Consider the following 22209-nt stretch of genomic DNA (forward strand, 5'->3'; position numbering starts at 1 on the left):
AGTTTAACATCAGAAAACTGTAGGTCATCCAGGATTTTATATATTTAACGCATGCTTGAAGTTTAGCTAACTGACTGGTTTCGTCTGGCTTGATTGCTAGGTATAATTGGGTGTCATAACAGTGAAAGTTAATTGTTTTCCTAATAATATTGACAACGAAATGTTCCAGTCTCTGTAACAGGATGGTATGGTCAATAGTGTTGAATGCAGCACTAAGATCTAGTAGGACAAGTGCAGAGACAAGTCCTTTGTCTGAAGCAGTTAGAAGGTTGTTAGTAATTTTCATCAGTGCCGTCTCTGTGCTATGATGCATTCTAAATCCTGACTGAAAATCCTCAAATAAACTATTGCTATGTAGAAAGTCACATAACTGATTAGCGACTACCTTCTCAAGGATCTTGGAGAGAAAGGGAAGATTCGATATAGGTCTATAGTTGGCTAAGACCTCAGGATCAAGGGTGGGTTTTTTCAGAAAAGGTTTTATCATAGCTACTTTGACTGCGGCACATAACCTGTTAATATAGACATATTGATCATATCTAGTAATGAAGTGTTAACCAAGGGTAACGCTTCTTTAAGTAGCCTAGTTGGGATGGGGTCTAAGAGACAGGTAGATGGCTTAGCTGAAGAGACCTTTAACGTTAACTGTTGAAGGTCTATAGGATAAAAGCAGTCTAAGTATATGTCAGGTTTTGTCGTTCTTTCCAGCAGTCCTGCGTTTAAAGGTGAACCGTTAATTAGCTCAATAGAGCTGTGACTCTCTGTCAGCCTGGCTACAGTGCTGAAAAGAAACCTTGGGTTGTTCTTATTTTCTTCTATTAGTGTTGAGTAATAGGCTGATGTGGCATTTCTGAGGGCCTTCTTATATGTTTTCAGACTGTCTAGCCAGTCTAAACGAGATTCTTCTATATTGGTGGAACGCCATTTACTTTCAAGTTTTCGCGAGGTTTGTTTTAATTTGCGAGTTTGAGAGTAGTGCTAGTTTCATTTGCTTCATCATCTTCTTTTTGAGAGGAGCAACAGAGTCTAAAGTCGTCTGTAGTGAAGCCGTAGCACTGTCTACAAAATGATCAACAACTACAGCCACTAAGGAGTTCAGTGAGCCCCCTGAACAAATGCAAACTTCAGAGGGATGGGGCTGCAACACCAAAGGCTCTGTCTTCGAAGGTATAGAGTCTGGTGTGGGGAATGGAGAGCAGGTCAGCGTCTGAGGACCGCAGGTTTCGGGGTGGGTTGTGTGGATGGAGGAGGTCGGAGAGGTACTGTGGGGCCAGGGCATGGAGGGATTTGTAGGTGAGAAGGAGTACTTAAAGGAGAATTCCGGCCAATTTTGACGTTAATCTTGATCGCTATTAATATGCGTGTACTTTCTATTGAAAAAACCCTGACCTGAATCACTGCAGGCAACACGGAGAAGCTGCAGCTACGTGTATGAGGTTCCACTGAGCTACAACGGCAGTTGTCGGGGCAAGTTTTAAACGTGTTTTCAGCCTCTTAACATGTTCGAAATGTCATTACAAGTGCCTACCCATATGCAGTGATTCCTTCCGAGGGAACACAGTGAGTCTGACTGCAGTAGATGTGACAGAAAGGCATAAAAGTTGTGTTAATCCATACCTCTGTTTATTTCCTGTTTTCAAGTGAAGCCCACAATTGTCGAACTCATACGATCCAATATTCCAAAACGTATTTTTTCCACAAAATAAACGATTTGCCGTGGTTATGTCCATAGTAATGCCAGCAAGGCTGTAACCTGACACCAAAAGCTCAGCCAGCAGCAGCAGTTCAAAAGATGAAGAGCTATTGAGCATGCCTATAGGTAACTATAGCAATGGTGGAAAGTCACAGACTGTCAGCTGAGAGAGAGAGACGGAGCTTGGAGTTAGATCAGGAGGAATATGAGAAAATGGTTTGATTTTGTGCCTTTCCAAATTGCGGCAACCAAATGAAGAGATATTTGTGCTTGAGCTTTCACCGTCTACCCCTCCACAACCAGGAGATTTTACAGTTGTGGCTGGTTGCACTTCAGCTTCATGTGCAAACTCCCTTGCGAACTTTACGTGAGAGAGATTACAAAAGCACAAATGGAATGTGTAGGCTATTGTTTTATATTATAAAACCACTGATAACAGCAGGTGTTAGCAATATATTACATAACTGTACAATTTACTTATTCTTACAATTTATTTATTCAACTTTACTTGTACAATATACATATTCTTACTATTTCCTAATATAACTGTGTAATTGCTTTGCTTGTTTTTAGTAATGCCAATACCACAGACAGGTGTTTGCAATATATTACAGAACTGTACAATCAGAATCAGAATCAGATTTATTGGCCAAGTATACTTACATATACAAGGAATTTGACTTTGGTAGTTGTTAACTCATTCAACAAATAGACAAGTATTAGTAACACTGTACAATAGAGACAACAATATACATATAGGAACATATCAACATAATATACAAAAATACAAATATAAAAATAAGACATAATATTAAGTAGTACACATGGAGTGGGATGTAAAGTGCAAAAAGTAATAGTGAAAAGTAGTGTGCAAGATGCATATTCTAACAATTTACTTATTCAACTTTACTTGTACAAAAGGCAATTGTTTTTTTTAAATTCCTAGTAAAGACAATACGAAGTATTACTAGAAATCATATTATTAGACTCAGAAAATGTCCTCTGTCTCTTTGAATCCCGTGTAACTTCCAGTGCGGTGCCACGGCCAAGGCGCTCTCCTCTCAGAACCCACTCTAGAATCACCCGGTAGGCCACAAGTCTGCATTGGCTGGGTGCGGGGGGAAGCTTTGGTTTTTTCACTAACATAGTGGCGCATCTATTTACAACAAAAAGCAAATGTACCTAAGCAAGGACAAAGTCACGAAAGCCTGTTGTACTCACTCATTAGACAACTGGCCATCTGATCCGTCTGGTTTAGGGTGCTTCTTCCAATTTACTTTCGGGACAAAAAAAACGCTTCCAGAACATCCTTATAGATTAGATGGGGAAACCTCTCTGTATGGGCGAAACCATGTCCGTTATCTGGGGACCCATCCAGACCAGGCTGTATGAGATCCCATTCCTTACAGCACAGGCTTTCGTCCTCAGTGGTCATTGCGATACAGTATCCACAGGAGCACCATCATGTCCCCGCACGTCATGTCCTTGAAGCAGAAGCCTCTGCCTGCTCCTCTGTTTGTGCCCTTCTCTCGACAAGATCTTGTGTCGTCTAGTTCGAAAAGATAACCCCGACCATCAAACTCCAAAAACTCCTCTGTGTGTTCCACATCGGATTGGGATGAACTATCCATCTGAGTTGATATTCTAAAAACACTGACATAATCTCGTTATTATCCCAAAGCTCTGTCTTTCTCTCTCAGCTGACAGTCTGTGACTTTCCACTGTTGCTATAGTTACCTATGCGCGTTGAACTGAACTGCTGCTGGCTGAGCTGTGGTGTCAGGTTACAGCCTTGCTGGCATTACTATGGACATAAACACGGCAAATCTTTTTTTGTGGAAAAAATACGTTTTGGAATATTGGATTGTATGAGTTCGACAATCGACTATTGTGGGCTTCACTGGAAAACAGGAACTAAACAGAGGTATGGATTAACACAACTTTTATGCCTTTCTGTCACATCTACTGCAGTCAGACTCGCTGTGTTCCCTCGGAAGGAATTACTGCACATGGGTAGGCACTTGTAATGACATTCCAAACATGTTTAGAGGCTAAAAACACGTTTAAAACTTGCCCCGACAACTGCCGTTATAACTCAGTGGAACCTCATACACGTAGTGGAGCACACAAGGTCCAATGTGTGATCTTTGGTGTGGGTGGAACCTTGGACATGCTGTGTGAGAAGTTCGGTGGCTAGTGTGCAGCTGGTGGAGTCCATATTAAAGTCACCAAGGAGGAGTGTGGAAGGAGACCTGGAGCAGACAGAGGTGAGTAGCTCAGATAGCTCAGATATGAAGGTGGTGGAGGCTTTAGGGGGACAGTATATAAGGACAATCTCAAGTGGAGCCGACCCAGTTAGACTGAATGCAAGGCATTCCAGAGAGGTGACATCACCACGGCCCTTGGAGCGAGGCTTCTGGATGTCAACAGGTGGGGTGGCTCGGTTTAGTGTCATGTAATCCTCTTGCCAGGTTTCAGTTAAGCAGAGAAAGTCTGTTTTTTTTTCTGTAATGATATCATGAATAAGACCCTCCAGGAATTCGCGATGTCGTGATCGCAACAATTGGTCAAAACAACAATTTTGACCAATCACCGCAACTTTACCGCAAATTTGACCAATAACAGGAGTTTCCTGTGACTTCAACCAATCACAGCAGTCCCACGTGCCAAACTTTGCGTCAGTATGTGACCAAGTAGGAGTGAGAACGGTTTGACGTAACACACGTACGTCGCCAAATTCATTTCCTTGTTTCTGATATGTAGACGAGACGTGTAATGCAATGATGAGTTAAAGTCCAATAAGTACTTTATCAAACCATATTAAATGTGTGTCCCAGGCCAGGATAGGAAATTAACTAACAATGTAAAGATCAACAAGCCACTGACAGATGTTCAAATTTGATTCATTCAATAAATTATTTTTGTCTTAAATCCACCATTTTCATGTTATACCAACATTTGCAGCATCCTGAGCCTTTTTGGTAAGGTTACTAGGAAAACTCAGCCCAGAGTAGTTTTTTTCTCCCCAAAATAAGTTTCCTTTTTATTTTTAAAGAATTATACCAATAACAAAAAAATCGCAACTTTTTTGCAATTTTCACTGTCACTCGCAACTTAATTGCAACAAAAATACAAAAGACATTACAACTTTTATTGCAATTTTTTACAAAAGCTCCCGCAAAATCAGGCATTTTGGGCCGCAACAATCTCAAAAAAAGGCCGCAAAATCCTGGAGGGACTAATAAGAAGTGCTTTGTTGTTAATGGAGCGGTCGTTTTGCAGCATAAATAAAGCAATATTGTTTGTGGCTGCTGAGCAAGAGGGGGTGGAAGGAATGACACTGTCAACACATACTAAAGGTCTCAAGTTACCTGGGGTCCGTTTCAGAAAGCAGGTGTAGTGAAAACTCTGAGTTTGTTAAGCCTGAGATGAGGGAAACTCTGGGTTTTCCGTTTCAGAAAGGGAGGTTAATCAAACCTGAGAGAGAGGGGTAACTCCAGCCCGTTTCAGAAAGAGAGGTAACTTAACCTCAGAGTCAGTTACTATGGTAACTGAGTCTGTGAACCTAACTTGGTCGGGAGCAGGTTTTCTTCAAGAAACCTTGAGTTTCTCTCAGTCTCCTCCATCTGACACAGCGCTCTTTCATTTCCTCATTCATTCATTCAGTCTGTATCAGGCGCATTTTTGCGCATTTTGTTATCTGCATGAATAAAAAATGCCGACAGAGTGACAATGTAAGTGAAGAAATAGATAGAGACAACAAAACGGAACGAATCAGAGAAGCGAATGAAAATTGTGTCGTGTTCTTTTTATTTATTTATTTTATACTTTACAACCAGTAAAACATGTCCTGTTCTGTAGACATGGTCGTTAATTATTTATTCATGTACCAGTCCAATATGACTGTCAGTTGAAATAAACCTTGTGTTGTAAGAAAACTTGTTTAATTTGTTATGAATCTATTTTGATGCGTTTTCCCATAACTTTTGTAATTTTACATATGTTTAAAAATATCAAAATTAATATTGATATTCATAGTCAATATCGCAATATCACATTTTGTCAATATTGTGCAACCCTAGTTGATATTCATCACCTGAAGTGTATTCTCCTTAATACACTTCAGGTGATGAATGTCAACCCCTTCATCTCCATGGTACCACTCATTCCTCACCAACCGTACCCAGCAGGTCAGGGTGAACAGGACCCTGTCTGAAACCTTGACCGTCAGTACTTGCGCCCCTCAGAGGTGTGTCAGTTCACCAGTCCTATTCACCCTGTACACTAATGAATGTACATGCAGCACTACTGACAATTACATACGATAATGTTTACAGCCATCCTGGGTCTCATGACATATCAGATACAGCTATGTATAAAACTGAGATCCAGAATTTTGTCCAGTGGTGCGACAAACATTTCCTCATCCTCAATGTCAAGTAAACAGAGGAGATGGTATTTGACCCCAAATCCATCGGAGACCACTCACCAGTGGTTATCCATGACTACACCATAACCCGGATCAACTCTTACAAATACTTGGGCATACACATGGACAACAAACTGACATGGAGTGTTCAGGTAGAAAATGTCTGCACTAGGGTACAGCGGCTAAACTTTCTTCGTAGGCTTAGGGTCTTCGGTGTCAACCAGAAAGTGTTGCTCCTCTTCTACCATGCCATAGTTGAGAGCATCCTCTGTTACGGCATCACAGCCTGGTTCGGAAACCGTGTTCAGCTGAACAGAAAGAGCCATGAAAATCATGGAGTCAGACAGCATTCCACACTCCAGGAGGGAGTGTCTTTAACAATACTATCCTCAGGCAGGCCCAGAAGATAATTTCAGACCCCACCCATGTCCTCCACAATGAGTACGAGCTTCTCCCTTAAGGCAGACGCTTCAGGGTCCCCTGGTGCAGACTCAACCGCTTTGAAAACTCATTTGTCCCCCTGTCCATCAAAGCCCTGAATGGAAAGACGGCCTAACCCCTGAAATGCTGCTTTTATTTATCTTAAACACACATGTACATTTTTACTTTTCTTTTACCAGGATTTTATGTTGATAAGGCGGCTTACCCTTACTGCACATATCATGTGTTGCGCAACAGGCAGTGTGCAATTTTGTTGGCTAGTGGCAGTCTCTGCATGCAACATGAGCATGTTCATGCAGAGTGATGCAACAGTCTGTGTCTGTGTACTTTATGTCTGTCTATGTTGTGTTGAATTCTTTAAACAGCAGATATTGTTTGTCCATGAAAAATTTCCTTTGGGACAATTATTTCCATCTTATCTTACATTCCAAACAGGCACGTTTTGAACTGGCACTGCAATACTGTATGAATTAGAGGTGAACTATGACCTAGCCAAACCCAAGCTGAGGTTTGCAAGTTTACCTCCAGTCTGGAGACTTAATGCCTACCTTCTGAACCAGACATCTACTGTAATCAGACCATTGTATTTTTGGGATGTTGATGAATCATTTTTGTTGCCTACACTTTCTTATTGAGCTGTACTTTTCTTTATTTGCAGGAGTTTAAAATGCCTCACGACATAGTTGAAACCAGTGATGGCAGCGTCTTTGTTGGGGATGCAGACAGTAAATCAGTCTTCAAGTTCACCACTGAGAGTAAGCTCAGCTTCATTAAGACTATATTGAATCTAAACTATGAAATCATGTGCAGAATTCATCTCCATATATATATATATATATATATATATATATACACACACACACACACACACATACTTAGGGCTGTCAATCGATTTAAATCGACTGATTGTCCATAGTTAACTCGCAATTAATCGCACATTTTTTATGTTTGTAAATGTATTTTTAAAGGCATATTTTTAAGGTTTTAATGCTCAGATGATATTTGAGACTCAACATACTGTGGTGGTAACTCAATTCATGTCGACAGTACATGCAAATAACTGTAATCATGTCGAGAGAACCATCTGGAAGGGCTTTGAAACTGAACTTGCTCTTTAAAAGACCCTTTTCGTTATTCATTTCTGAGTTTTTATCTTTTTTGTGGACTCTTGAATCATTTTTAGTTAAAAATGTAAGTAATAATGGCTGTTACTCAGAATAGGAAGTGTCTCTTTAGATTGAGTGTGTGGATATTAAAAGAGCCTTTTATTTATGATCCAGGATCAGGTTTAACCTCTGAAGCCATACAGGGCCCTGCCTTTTCAGAGCGTACACCACATTATTGCCGGTCACCGTCCTCCTCTTGGCATGCTCGGTGTAGGTGAAGCCGTCACAGATCATGTTCTCTAGGAACACCTCAAGCAGTCCTTGTAGATCAGACCGGAGATGCACTTCAGTTCGCCGCGGCTTTGCATTAACTTGTTATTTTCACGTACATTTTGACAACCCTAATATATATATATATATATATATAAAAATTATATAATTTTATTAATCAAGTCTTTTTTTTGGGCTTTGTAGATGAACTCTACCCGTAATTAATCTGTATCTGGATTTAAAAATGCCATTATTTGTTTCAACTTTATTTTTCAGAGTTACATCGCTCTGTCAAGAAAGCTGGAATTGAGGTTCAAGAGCTTGAAGGTGAGAATTGTTGAGTTTTTTAGTTTTTATATTCATCATGATAATAAAAGTACTTGCTGCTGCTGAGGTTGCACCCTGTTGTTGATGCTCAGAACAGACGAAAACCAATCACAGCATCAACTGGGAAGCGGGCAAAGTCATCAACCAAGTGGCAGAAAGATTCAGATCCACAGATTAGTCAACTCGACAGGGTCAGCATGTGTTGCTTGTGAAATGTTCTGACTTTGGTAGTAGCCTAGTGGTAGAAATAAAAAAGACACTGGGGCTGACAGCAATCCACAAATCTTTAACACAGCAGGTTGTTTGACAAACATCACTATATTTTTAAAGATAACATCCGTTGCTTATTTCTGTCACCCCAGTGTAATCATGAAAGTCAGATGTCAAAAGCTTTGCTTTTTATCCGCAGTGAACAAAATAAATCATGTAGTGGTTATGAAAATGGCACACCCAATGAGTTATTCTCTCGGTTTGGGCACACCTGTGGTTGCTTATGTGTTGAAAAAAAGAAGAAATCATGGAGTGTAAAACTTGTTAATCACAACATTTGTTTCTTTGTAGAAATGGAGACATTTGTCCAAACTAAGGTGAGGCCGGAGCACAACATGTCGAAGACAGCAGCCATCCAAGAGAAGCAAACTGTGGCTCAACAGCCTCAACCACAAGAAGAGAAAGACGAGGAGAAGAAGAGTGCAGCAAAGCCAAACAAAGAGTGGGGTGTACTCCCAGCCATTATCACTACACTGCTGCTCATTCCTCTGCTGGTGGTCATCTCCATTGGAGTCTTTATCTGCTGGAGGAAAAACAGTAAGGCCGTGGGCAGTGTATATAACAGGACCCAAAGGGTTTTGATATAGAAGAACACCAAAAATAGAAAGTAACTGAATTTAGGTCAAACACCTCCTTTTGACAAGGTTTAAAGGTTTTGTTTTCAAGTCTATCTTAATGGAATACTCACATGCCCATATGTTCATTAAAAGTGGTATTGATTACTGTAATGTTACTCCTTCTCATACCGGCCGCAAAAGAGATCCCATCCGGTTTTAATGTAGAGATGCACAGTCCTTGTTCTGTGCAAAAAGGCATTCTAAAGTTCAGCTGAATATAATATGAGGCTTCTGCAGTCTGAGTTAGACAAATTAAGTGGGTGCATTTTGTACTAAAAAGACAGTAACCCACTTAATTTGTCTAACTCAGGCTGGTGAAGCTTGTTTAAAGGCAGACGCCTAGAGTGGCAAGCTGCAAAGAGCACATCTTTTGTTGAGACTGTGATGGAAAATGAATAATAAACCCTAATCCCTGAAGTATTTTGGTTTAGTTTAAAATTAGGGCTGTCAATCCATTAAAAAATCTAATTGCGATTATTGGCATGAGTGTCCATAGTTAACTCTCAATTAATTGCAAATGAATCACACATTTTTTATCTGTTCCAAATGTAGTTTACTATTGAAGTTTTTAATGTGAAGTGGTATTTGAGATTTGACATACTCCAGTGGTAACTGAATTTATCGACAGTACGTACAAATTACTTTATTCTTGTCTAGAGAACCATCTGGAAGCGTTTCCAGAGCATATGACCTCTGTGCACTTTAAAAGACTCAAAAAGGAGTAGTTAACTGCTATTGCAGAGCCAGAAGTTGGCTTTGAAAAAAATATGTCCAAGCCACTACCACTGGTGGAAGCTCTTGATTTAGAAAATAGATCAGAGTTTTCTAATTTGGATGACAAGTGTGGTCCAGCTAAGCCCGTTGGAGTGTTAGCTGTCGGAAAAAGTGTGAATGATGATGGCTGTGGGACTGTGTTGACTTTCATGTTCCCTTATCATCTGATATTGATTGATTCACAACTTTGATGCTATTACAGCACCACTGTCCAAGAAGATCTGGTCTGAAGTATGTCAGGAGGCTGTAGTTCTGATCAAAGCACCCCATGACTGAAAGCTCCAGATTTTAGCTCGCTATTTGCTCTTGCTGGTAATGTGTGTGATGTGGGGATTGGAACTGTCTTCCTTCAGTGTTGTGAGAATGATTGTAAAAGCCTGTGAAACAATTTGGAGTTTATGTCAACGTGGTGGTGAAAAAATACTGTTTTTTTCAGACCACTCCATTAGCTTTTCTGCAAAATTACAGTGTGCCAAATGCTCTAGTATTTAGATTGAGCCTGGTGTTGCAGATATATGACCTTCTGGTCAAGCACATTTCAGTCAAGAACAATGTTCTGATGCCCTATTCATAGGCTGAGAGAATCTCAGGTTAAGGTCAATGTTGATAAGATTGTGGTAAAAGTAGCTCTAAAACCCTAATTGGGGTTGATGAAATCAAAAAAGGTAATATATTCAGTCATTAATGTGAGACTTGTTTGCACATCACAAATATGTCTTTTGTACTCTTATAATTTGGTCAACATTTAGATTAATATTGTTGAATATTGTTTGTTTGCAGACCGATGTGAGGTGAAAACTGAACCCAGCTCTGTGGGAGGGATCCTGGGAAAAATAAGAGGTAAATAATTTATGATATTACAAACTACAAAATTTCTCAAGAAATTTTAAGTATGTCTGATACTTGGTGCACATCCCAATGCTAATACTACCAGTACCAAGTAGGTATTAGTAGCAGTAGCTGTATCATTACCTCAATGATATATGGCCACATATGGCTCATTGTGTATGTGTGTGTGTGTGTGTGAGTGTGTGTGTGTGTGTGTGTGTGAGTGTTTGGGTGTAGGTGGGTGGTTGGAGGGGGGAAGGGTAGACAAAAAAAAAAGTTAAACATGTAACAGCCTCATTGTTAAAGAGCTCGGCCTGATACCGTAACTACTGAGGTGGTTTAACCCAGAGTGACCTTGCTGATGCGCTAATGTTAACATGCTGGTTAGCACCAAATTGTTGCCGGCAGGTGTTTGGCCCGGAAAGGGCAAATGGTTTCTGACCGCTATCGCTGTGACACCGAACGCTGTGATGCTGGACGCCTTGGCACCAAACCCTTTGTTCAAACGTTGTCTTATTGTTTATGGATTTAACGCTGAAAACTGAAAGAATTTTCATGCTGCACATTAAACCAAATAAACATATTATTATTCTGCAACACAACCTCGTCAGACTATTCTTGAACGCTACATTCGTCTGACGATGTTGCGAATAATATGTTTATTTGGTTTACCGTGCAGCATGAAAATGTCCTTTCTAGAACACTGAAGTGCTTGTATGTCCAAAATACAGAATCATCCAACTGGAATTTCAACTATGCCTTTAGCATTGAGTCCACTCTGACCGCAAGGACAGCCGCTGTCAACTCCAGTCGGGGAATAGTTACGGTTTTTAGTGGTGTCACCCTGGCTTACCGAGCAGAAAAGTGACCTGAATGTTGTTTTCCTGATTTAACATCCGCATGTACAGTATGTTACAGTTCCGTAGCCAACTTCACTGGCGTCTGCAAAGTGATGTAGTTGGGCATGTCTGACCTCTCCAAAGTCCACTGGCTGTCCACATGGAATGCAGCCAGCAGATCCAAGTCTTTCAACCACCTTTCCCATTGGTGTAATATGTCCTGTGGTAAAGCATCATCCCATCCACAACGTCTCCGACATAGCTCTTGCTGCATCGTTTTGGCAACCACAGTGACAGGTGCCAGGAAACCCAGAGGATCGTACACTGAGCTGTTCACTGACAACATACTCATAGAGTCCGTTTTTTTATCTTCATTTTAAACCTGATCGAGTCGGTCTCGACACACCACCCAGATCTCTTTCTACTGGAAGCTTGTCCTGATCCAGATCCAACTCCTTTAGGTCTTTAGCACTTTTGCGATGGCTTGCAAAACAAAGCGACTGTTGCTGATCCATTTTTCCAAGATGAAGCCTCCCTTTCGACACAGCGCAATTAGATCTCTCATCATCTTAATTGCCACCTCTCTGTGGGGGAAGGAGCCGGAAGTTGTGCGGGAGGTGGAGCACTACCGGTTAGATCTGGTGGGGCTTACCTCTACGCACAGTCTCGGTTCTGGAACCATACTCCTGGATAAGGGTTGGACTCTTTTCTTCTCCGGAGTTACCCAGGGTGTGAGGCGCCGGGCGGGTGTGGGGATACTCACAAGTCCCCAGCTGAGTGCAGCTACGTTGGAGTTTACCCCGGTGGACGAGAGGGTCGCCTCCCTACGCCTGCGGGTTGTGGGGGGGAAAACTCGGAGTATTTGGCCTTCTTGGAGACCTTGAGTAGAGTCCTGCATGGGGCTCCAGTGGGGGACTCCATAGTTCTGCTGGAGGACTTCAACGCGCACATGGGCAATGATGGAGACACATGGAGAGGCGTGATTGGGAGGAATGGCCTCCCTGATCTAAACCAGAGTGGTTGTTTGTTGTTGGACTTCTGTGCTAGTCATGGATTGTCTATAACGAACACCATGTTCGAACATAGGGATGCTCATAAGTGTATTTGGTACCAGAGCACCCTAGGCCAAAGGTCAGTGATCGATTTTATAATCGTTTCATCTGATCTGAGGCCGTATGTTTTGGACAATCGGGTGAAGAGAGGGGCGGAGCTGTCAACCGATCACCATCTGGTGGTGCGTTGGGTCAGGGGGTGGGGGAAGACTCTGGACAGACCTGGTAAGCCCAAACGGGTAGTGCGGGTAAATTGGGAACGTCTGGAGGAGGCCCCTGTCCGACAGACTTTCAACTCACACCTCCGGCAGACCTTTTCGTGCATCCCTGTGGAGGCTGGGGGCATTGAACCCGAGTGGACAATGTTCAAAGTTTCCATTGCTGAAGCTGCGGCGAGGAGCTGTGGTCTTAGGGTCTTAGGTGCCTCAAGGGGCGGTAACCCATGAACAGGTGGTGGACACCGGTGGTCAGGGAAGCCGTCCGACTGAAGAAGGAGTCTTTCCGGGATATGTTATCCCAGAGGACTCCAGAGGCAGTTGCAAGGTACTGAAGGGCCCGAAGGGCTGCAGCCTCTGCCGTGAAAGAGGCAAAGCAGCGGGTGTGGGAGAAGTTCGGAGAAGACATGGAGAAGGACTTTCGGTCGGCACCAAGGTGCTTCTGGAAAACCGTTCGCCACCTCAGGAGGGGGAAGCGGGGAACCATCCAAGCTGTGTACAGGAAGGATGGGACGCTGTTGACCTCAACTGAGGAGGTAATAGGGCAGTGGAAGGAGCACTTTGAGGAACTCCTAAATCCGACTAATACGCCCTCTATGGTAGAGGCAGAGCTGGAGGATGATGGGGGATTGTCGTCAATTTCCCTGGTGGAAGTTGCTGAGGTAGTTAAACAACTCCACAGTGGCAAAGCCCCAGGGATTGATGAGATCCGTCCAGAAATGCTTAAAGCTCTGGGTGTGGAGGGGTTGTCTTGGTTGACACGCCTTGCGTGGAAGTCTGGAACGGTGCCTAAGGAGTGGCAGACCGGGGTGGTGGTTCCCCTTTTCAAAAAGGGGGACCAGAGGGTGTGTGCCAATTACAGGGGTATCACACTTCTCAGCCTCCCCGCTAAAGTCTACTCCAAGGTGCTGGAAAGGAGGGTTCAGTCGATAGTCGAACCTCAGGTTGAAGAGGAACAATGCGGATTCCGTCCTGGTCGTGGAACAATGGACCAGATCTTTACTCTCACAAGGATCCTGGAGGGAGCCTGGGAGTATGCCCAACCGGTCTACATGTGTTTTGTGGATCTGGAGAAGGCATATGACCGGGTCCCCCGGGAGATACTGTGGGAGGTGCTGCGGAATTATGGGGTGAGGGGGTCCCTTCTCAGGGCCATCCAATCTCTGTCATTCCTACCCTCGGTCATGAAGGCTGGGTCATGACCGAAAGAACAAGATCCAGGGTACAAGCGGCCGAAATGGGTTTCCTCAGGAGGGTGACTGGTGTCTCCCTTAGAGATAGGGTGAGAAGCTCAGTCATCCGTGAGGAGCTCGGAGTAGAGCCGCTGCTCCTTCGCGTCGAAAGGAGCCAGTTGAGGTGGTTCGGGCATCTGGTAAGGATGCCCCCTGGGTGCCTCCCTAGGGAGGTGTTCCAGGCACATCCAGCTGGGAGGAGGCCTCTGGGAAGACCCAGGACTAGGTGGAGGGATTATATCTCCAACCTAGCCTGGGAACGCCTCAGGATCCCCCAGTCGGAGCTAGTTAATGTGACTCGGGAAAGGGAAGTTTGGGGTCCCCTGCTGGAGCTACTACCCCCATGACCCGATACCGGATAAGCGGACGAAGATGGATGGATGGATCATCTTAATTGCTTCTCCATCAGTGGCTGAGCTCTTTAAGCAATCATCCACATAGAAATGCAGCTTAACACATTGAAGCACTTCAGCCGAAAACTCAGACTGGTTATCATCAACAGTTTTCCTCAATGCATAGCTTGCACAGCTAGGAGATGAAACAGCGCAAAACAAGTGTACCATCATTCTATACTCCACAAGTTCCTTATTGACATCACCATCTGACCACCATAGAAGGCGAAGAAAGTCTTTGTCTCCCTTTGCAACCTTCACCTGGTGCTTGAATGTCACCCATGAATGCCACAGGTTCCCGTCTGAAGCGGGTAAGATCTCCTAGCAGTGAGCTGGTAAGGTTAGGACCCTGCAACAGCTCACTGTTTAACGAGACTCCTTGACAAGTGGCTCCACAGTCAAACACCACACGAAGGGATCCTTTCTTTGCATGTTGGACACCATGAGGGATGTACCACACCCTCCCATTCCCACGGCGCAGTTCCTGCTGAGGTACTTGCTCCGCATAGGGCTTACCAACGAGCTTATTCATGTACTCTGCATACTCCTGGTGCAAGCATTTGTCTTTAAAGTGCTCATATTATGCTCATTTTCAGGTTCATAATTGTATTTAGAGGTTGTACAAGAATAGGTTTATGTGGTTTAATTTTCAGAAAACACCATATATTTGTTGTACTGCACATTGCTGCAGTTCCTCTTTTCACCTTGTTTTAGCTACAGAGTGAGGCATCATACTTCTGTACCATCTTTGTTGGGAGTCGCACATGCACAGTAAGTACTGCTAGCTAGTCAGTTGCAGAGTATGAGGGAGTGCCATGCTAGCAGCTAGGCGAGTATTATAACGTGTTACAAAGTGACGCACGTTCGTCACGGAAGTAAAGGTTGGACTACAATAGAGCTGTTTGGAGCAGTTTGTGAACAGTGTTTTCTCTGGAAGATGGTAAGTCCCTTTGGGGTGGACTTTGGGCTTTTTCCTATAACATGCACAAAAAGATATATAACACAATAAAGGAAAGGGGAAAAGCCAAAAAGCATAATATGAGCACTTTAAGGAACCTTTTCCTCAATCTCTTGATCCTTTGCTTAGCCACTACAAAATTGTTGGGCAGACAGACTTCCTTTTTCCTGAATGGCAATTTCAAACAATACTTTCCATCTTGAAGTACTGCTGAGTGCTCCATAGTTTCAAGAAACCTGTGGTCTTCTCTGGACATTTCTTTCTCCTCCATATTCCTTTCATTGAAATCATGGTTGTACTGATTGGTTAGCATTTCTTCCAGTTTGCACAAAGATATCCTGTTCGCCATAGCTGAGGGAAGATCCGCCTCCAAAGCACTACTGTTTCCATTCATCGGGCCACTAACTACCCATCACAGCACAGTTCTAATAGCATACGGGCCATTCCGGCAGCTGTTGATGACCTCCCAAGGTTCCAACACCTTGGGAGCGTTGGTTCCGATTAACAGGTTGACATTTGCTTTCATGCTTGTGATGGTACCTTTGACAAGTACGGCCATTTAGCCAGGTCTTCAGGCGTCACCATCAGCTGTAACTGGCATTTTCCTTTGCATGAGAACCTCTGGGAGCATATAGACTCCATTGCTGTCCAGACCAGATACCTCTAAACTAGTCCAGGAATAGGCTGGAACAACAGTTTCTTGCCCATTGTGCGCAACAGGCAGTTTGTTTTTCTCCCTGTAATATTCAGCTTCTGCATTAGATGTTCCGAGCAGAATGTGGCTGAACTTCCAGGATCCAAAAAAGCATAGGTTTATATATGCGATTTCCTTTTGTCAATTTCAGCTTTACAGGGAGAATGGATGGAACACACTGATCCTTACCGGCCCCTGTATGTCCAAATGTTTCGTATAAAATTGGTTGGATTACTTGGTTCCTTAGCAGTACTTTGCCTTTTGATGTGTAGCTCAGTGGGATGAGTTTGACCACAAACCATGGATGTCAAGCGCCTGTCACAATCCCTGCTCATGTGACCATTACCTAAGCATGCAAAGCAAACTCCCTTTTCCCTCAGAAAGTGAATCTTTTCCTTGTGCTGCTTTCCATTGAACTGTTTGCATTTTTCCATCGAGTGACTACCAGCACAGCAAAGGCATCCAGCTTTCTTTTCCTTTCCTTTCCTTGATACGATGTTGGCTCCTTAACTTTCTCAGGCAAGTCCATAGATGTTACTGTGGTGGCGACGATATTTCCATATGCTCTGTTCCTGGGCTGGGATTTAAACCTGGTGAAGTCGTCAGCGGGTCAGAAAGAATGCTGACACGACGCTCAATAAATCTGATCAGATCAATGAAGTGAGCTCTCTGGTTAGTGGTTTCCATTATGCCATAAGCTATGGTCCTCCATTGCTTCCTCATTTTGAATGGTAATTTTGAAATGATGGCGCTCATGTAGGCATGTCCAATTACTGTATGTACTGATGCTCCTCCGTCACATTTCCACAGTCACGCTAGAATAAGGAGTAGGCTTGAAGTGCTTTTACATCCTCAGATTTTATTGTTGTTTGCCAGGTCAAAGCCCTTTACATATACACAGTTGCAATTTTGTACTGATTGCCAAAGTGCTCCTGTAGAAGATCCTTTGCCACTGCATAGCCACGCTTATGCTCCATATGTTGGCAGCTACGCATCAACTCTTGTGGCTGTTCTCTGGTAAGTTGTTCCAAATAGTACAAACAATCTTCCTTTCCTGCCTTTTCCTCCACTCCTTGCTCAAAAGCTTTGATAAATGCTCTGTATTGGAGAGGGTCCCCTTCAAAGATGGAAATATCTCGTAGTGGCAGCGATAACGAACGCTGCTGCTGCACCAAAGCAGCTGATATTTTGTTTTACCTGTGCATGATGCGAAATATGTCTCCAGGTGGATTTTAACTGATTTGATGAGTGTATTTGGATTGCGCTCATCATTCCTCATTTGCACAGTTGTTGATTGGCATTGAGAATGATGCAATGTTCCAAACATATTGCTTTCCTGCTGCTGTTCAATACTGCAGTGATGTTTAGAAGCATTGCTTAGTTTCCTTCTGTCGCACATCCATTGATGTATGCTTACCAAGCAAGCGCTTTTTCAGTAAGCTTAACCACCTGTTTCTCAGTTTGTACTTCATGCCTGCCAGTCACGCTGCTGGATGCAGTGGTACCTTTACTTTTACGCACACCAATAGGTCTGACGCTGCGTTACAATCCATGATGCTGTAGCAAACAGTCAGTGAAAAGTATTTTTGTCTGCACTCTTTAGCAACTAATGCATTGGGTTTATGCTTTATGTGTGTACACGTTTAAATGGCCATTCAAGTGTAGCTTACTCATACTTCCGTAGGGCACCGTTCGATGATCCGGTGATATGATGTCCGACAACCGACCGGCTTCAGTGCATCATCTGTACTCCAACAGCTGACGGCAAACTCCTCCAGCGTAGTAAAAATCCAGATCAGAAATCCAAAACAGCTACAAACAGACCTTCCCTTTCTCTCACACCGATCGTTCCGTCCCAAACGTACCCTGGCGTTTATTTGGTTTATTTGGTAAATACATTTTACTTTTTACTATTTACTGTGCAATTACTGTAAATACATTTTACTATTTTAATAGTCTGAAGGTCTCTGAAACTCTATTTAATATGTCTTATTGTTGTGTGTTAACGTGTGTCCTCTACTTTCCTCTTATTCCTTTCTGCTGCAACAGTGTGAATTTCCCCATTGTGGGATTAATAAAGGATTTTGAATCTTGAGTCTTTACCGTACAGCATGAAAATGTCCATTCTTTACCAGCATTAAATCCATAAACAATAAGATAACGTTTGAAGAAAGGGTTTGGCACCAATGCGCGCCAGCATCATAGCTTTCGATGTCACAGCAATAGCGGTCAAAAAACATTTGCCCTTTCCATGCTAAACACCTGCCAGCAACAAGTTTGAATCTTCCTTGAGAAGGAGCAAATTGTATTTGTTAAAATTGTAGATAATCATTGTTAGTGCTTTTCCTTCTGCCAGGTAAAGCTGTGGGCAGTCTGAACCTTGGGAACTTCTTTGCATCCCATAAGGGTTACAGTCGTCAGGGCTTTGACCAGCTGAGTACTGAAGGCAGCGACCAGGAGAGGAACGATGAGGACAGCAGCGACTCCGAGAACGAGGAGTACTCTGCTCTGCCGCCTCTTCAGTCCTCCTCTTAGACACTCTGGGACCACCAACCTTCGTTTTTTCTTGCAATTCAAGATGTATGTTATTCGTCATGTGTGTAACTGTTGTGTTAGCTGCCAATCGTATTGTTTATATATTTAAATATATGCTGTATATAAAATAATTTAGCATAATTTAGACAATTTATTTCATCTTTATTTAATTTACCTGTGGTCTTGGTGACACAATTCACACATATCACGATGAAAGATTGCTTTTCCGAAATCAAACTTGTATTTAGTGAAATTATTAGCACAATCCCCTGGACACACGTTACAATATCTGGTGTCAGATTCAACCTCAAAACAAGAGATAACTCAACTTTTAATTTTTTTCTTATTTTAGAAGTTTTCTTAAAATGAGAATCAGGAACAATCAGGACACATTTTGAAATAAGTTATTTGGTATTGGAAACCGGTAAAACAAATCTAAGCCCATTTGTGGATTTTTATTTATTTTAACTAAAAATAAACCAAACTTTACTGAATGTACTACTTTAGATGGGGAATTTCTGTGACTCAAATGTGGTCAAGTATTTTACAGTTAGTCAGTTGATGTTATATATTTGTACTTAAAGTGACCAGTTTGAAAATGTTAATGTCTCTGTTTTCATGGCAGTGCTATGACCAGCACAAGCAGAACTACGGAATTTTTTTTATTTTTCTGATCGAGACATTAGCTTTGTCCTGCTGTTTGCCCAGGTGGGAAGAGAGATACAAACAGGTGGAAGTGCAGAAAGAGTCCTTGGAATTTTGGGAGAAGTTTGGTGAAGGTGGGAATAGATGTCTCTGAACTATGTCTGTTTCTGAGGCAAGTCACTCCGCTGCCTTTGTTGATTCTGTCAACAAGAGCAAACTAAATACTTGGAGAGAATGTTGTTAAACATTCAAGTAGGTGCATTTTTTTTGCCAATTTTAAGCACATTTGGTTGCTTTAATGTGGTTAAACCCGAAAGGAACTTGATGGAACATCAGTAAATTGATGATCTATGAAATAATATGAGTGATTCTTACAGTTTCTGTATGCCCAGCTGCTTTATACTGTTCATGCGAACAGTTTCTCCTTTAGTTCATTTCTGCAGACATTTGAGGGCATCAGGACACGTATATCGATAAAGCTACAGCCTCTGATTTAAGAAGTGCCACAGTAGCAGTTGTTCATGATCACTAGATTACCGGGACATGAACCCAGTGCATTAACTCAAAAGCTTTTAGCAAAAGTACCATTTCATACAATATGATGTAATTATTGACATTCTGAGATACAGAAGAATTAAGCCTGAAATAGTGTTGGATTAATCATGTAAACGGCTTCAGCAAACTTTTTTATTCTTTTTTTCAATTGTCATTGTCAAACCCCACACCATCTGCCTCTGGCTGCAGATTTGTGCCACTCTGCACCATCAGACAACAATCTGATTTCCTGGATAAGCCGATACTTCTTTTGCTGAGCTGTTGCTGTTTGGTTAATATTTTAGTTCAGTAACATTTCACTTGTAATGTTGTGCCTTTTCTGTATTTTGCCTTTCTTCAGCACCTGCCATTACAAAATGCCCCAGCTGCTGCTAGTAGAACTTGTACTATATTGATTTCTCTTCATTCAAGTGAATGGAAAATTGATACTATTACGTGTGTTGTATGTGTGTTGTGTGTGTGTGTGTGTGTGTGTGTGTGTGTGTGTGTGTGTGTGTGTAAGATGCCAATCAAACAGCCAAGTCTCGAGCACTGTAACTATTACATCAAACTAATAACTTCAGAAGGAATAAAGAAATAGTATGAATTGAGAAACAGTTTCTATGTACGTCTTAACATGTTGAGGACCACATTGTTCTGTTTGCAAGTTGTTTCCTTCTTACCTACAAATTATTTATATTTGATATTTCCATCTCCATTTTTACATGCATGCTGAAAAAAAAACCACACTTGAGTTGTCTAATCCAGAGCAGTGAACGTATGAATTGTTTGGTAATGCACTCAAAATGTAGAGTAATTTGAAAAGTCTGCACTGCATCACCTAATATTGTAGGGGTGCAACTAACTATGTTCCTAATTTATAATCTGGCAAATCTGGATTACTTGATCATCATTTTGTCTATAAAATGTCAGAAAATGTTTTAAATTATCCGTCTTTAGCCCAAATTTAAATGTTCAAATGTCCAACCAGATAACGATTATCATAGACGACAGAGAAAGCTAGCAAATATTCAGTTTTCAGAAGCTAGGCCCAGTGAATCTTTGTCATTTTTACCTAAATTATAATAGTTTTTTTGTTTTTGTTAAATAGTTGCAGATTAATTCCCGTTCAATCAATTTTTGAATGAATGAATGACTAATTGCTTCAGCTCTATTATAGATAATATATATATATTTTATGGAAATACCTGGAACAGTAGAAAAAAATCAAAATTTCTAAAGCATAGCAGCATCATTTGCAAAATGGTTAGTTTGTGATTTAAAGAATACAACTTGTAGCAAACAGGTTAAATCCTGCAAAACAGCTTGTATGGTTCTTTAAATCTTTGTCTTCATTAGGGCTGCAAGTGCATGTCTGCATTTTAATGGATCTGTATCAGCAGTATAATCTTTTGTGCACAGGTACAGCAGCCGTTGAACATTCCATTACACTTTTAATAACTGGAATTGTTTCTTAACAACTGCAACTTAGTATATTGTTGAGATTTAACTTGAAAAAAGTTATTAATTGATCACATTTGATTTGATCAATACTAATTTGTAGGAAACATGTTCACTCAAGCAAGTCATAGGTTGTCAATCAAAAAAATCTGAATCATGCACATTGAGTAGCTCTAATAATGCAACAATTAATGTCCATCAATAAAAGCAAATTCACAGCACACACCTCATAAAAATACACAGACATAATGGAAACACAAAGGTGGTGGTATGAGGAGTATGTTGTTTGTCTAATCAGAATATTCTTTTTCATTCTGGTTTCATTTAATTTGTTCAATATTTTATTCCCTATTCCTGAATTGAATCCTGTATTCTGAGACTCATCAAATAGTTATGTTTCTATCTATATGCTGAGTTTGCCATACAGTTTGAATGAATGACTTCCTTAATAGCATGCTATAGATATTGCATTTCTAAAGTTGCAGTCACATGTGGGCTATCTGATATTTATTTTTGTCACAATGGTTTTGCTGCAAAAGTACTATTTTCAGTAACTATGTTATTTGTGTAATAAAGTATCTGCAAAGCATAATGGAAGTTGTGGGCTTAACATTAAGACATACTTTATTGATCCCGCAAGGGGAAACTACATTTTTACACTGATGAGTTGAAAAAAAGGCAACAAAAACGTCTAAAAAATGCGACAAAAAGGCAACAAAAAAGGCGACAAAAATTCCTAAAAAAGGCGACAAAGGCAAAGACAAAAATAGAAGGCAACTACAATACGACAAAAATGCAACACAAAGGCTACGAAAAGGTTACAAAAAGGCAATTACAATGCGACAAAAAGGCAACACAAAGGCGACAAAAAGATGAGAAAAAGACGCCAAAAATGCA

General features: G+C 41.6%; 1 protein-coding gene across 2 annotated transcripts in view; it reads left to right on the top strand.

The window, feature by feature from the left end:
- pam (peptidylglycine alpha-amidating monooxygenase) overlaps positions 1 to 21904 on the top strand; it is an 83646-nt gene extending 61742 nt beyond the window's left edge. The window contains exons 15-19 of one of the 2 annotated variants that reach the window (XM_078271816.1): positions 7222 to 7318; positions 8216 to 8266; positions 8828 to 9073; positions 10708 to 10767; positions 18494 to 21904. In XM_078271816.1, the coding sequence (XP_078127942.1) occupies positions 7222 to 7318; positions 8216 to 8266; positions 8828 to 9073; positions 10708 to 10767; positions 18494 to 18672 (633 nt within the window). In that variant the 3' untranslated portion in view covers positions 18673 to 21904. Of the gene's footprint in view, positions 1 to 7221; positions 7319 to 8215; positions 8267 to 8827; positions 9074 to 10707; positions 10768 to 17821; positions 18020 to 18493 lie in introns of those variants that run through there. The other variant, XM_078271817.1, reaches the window with a different exon arrangement.
- The last annotated feature ends 305 nt before the right edge of the window (positions 21905 to 22209 follow it).

The sequence above is a fragment of the Sander vitreus genome, chromosome 16, assembly GCF_031162955.1.
Source record: "Sander vitreus isolate 19-12246 chromosome 16, sanVit1, whole genome shotgun sequence".
Classification (NCBI taxonomy): domain Eukaryota; kingdom Metazoa; phylum Chordata; class Actinopteri; order Perciformes; family Percidae; genus Sander; species Sander vitreus.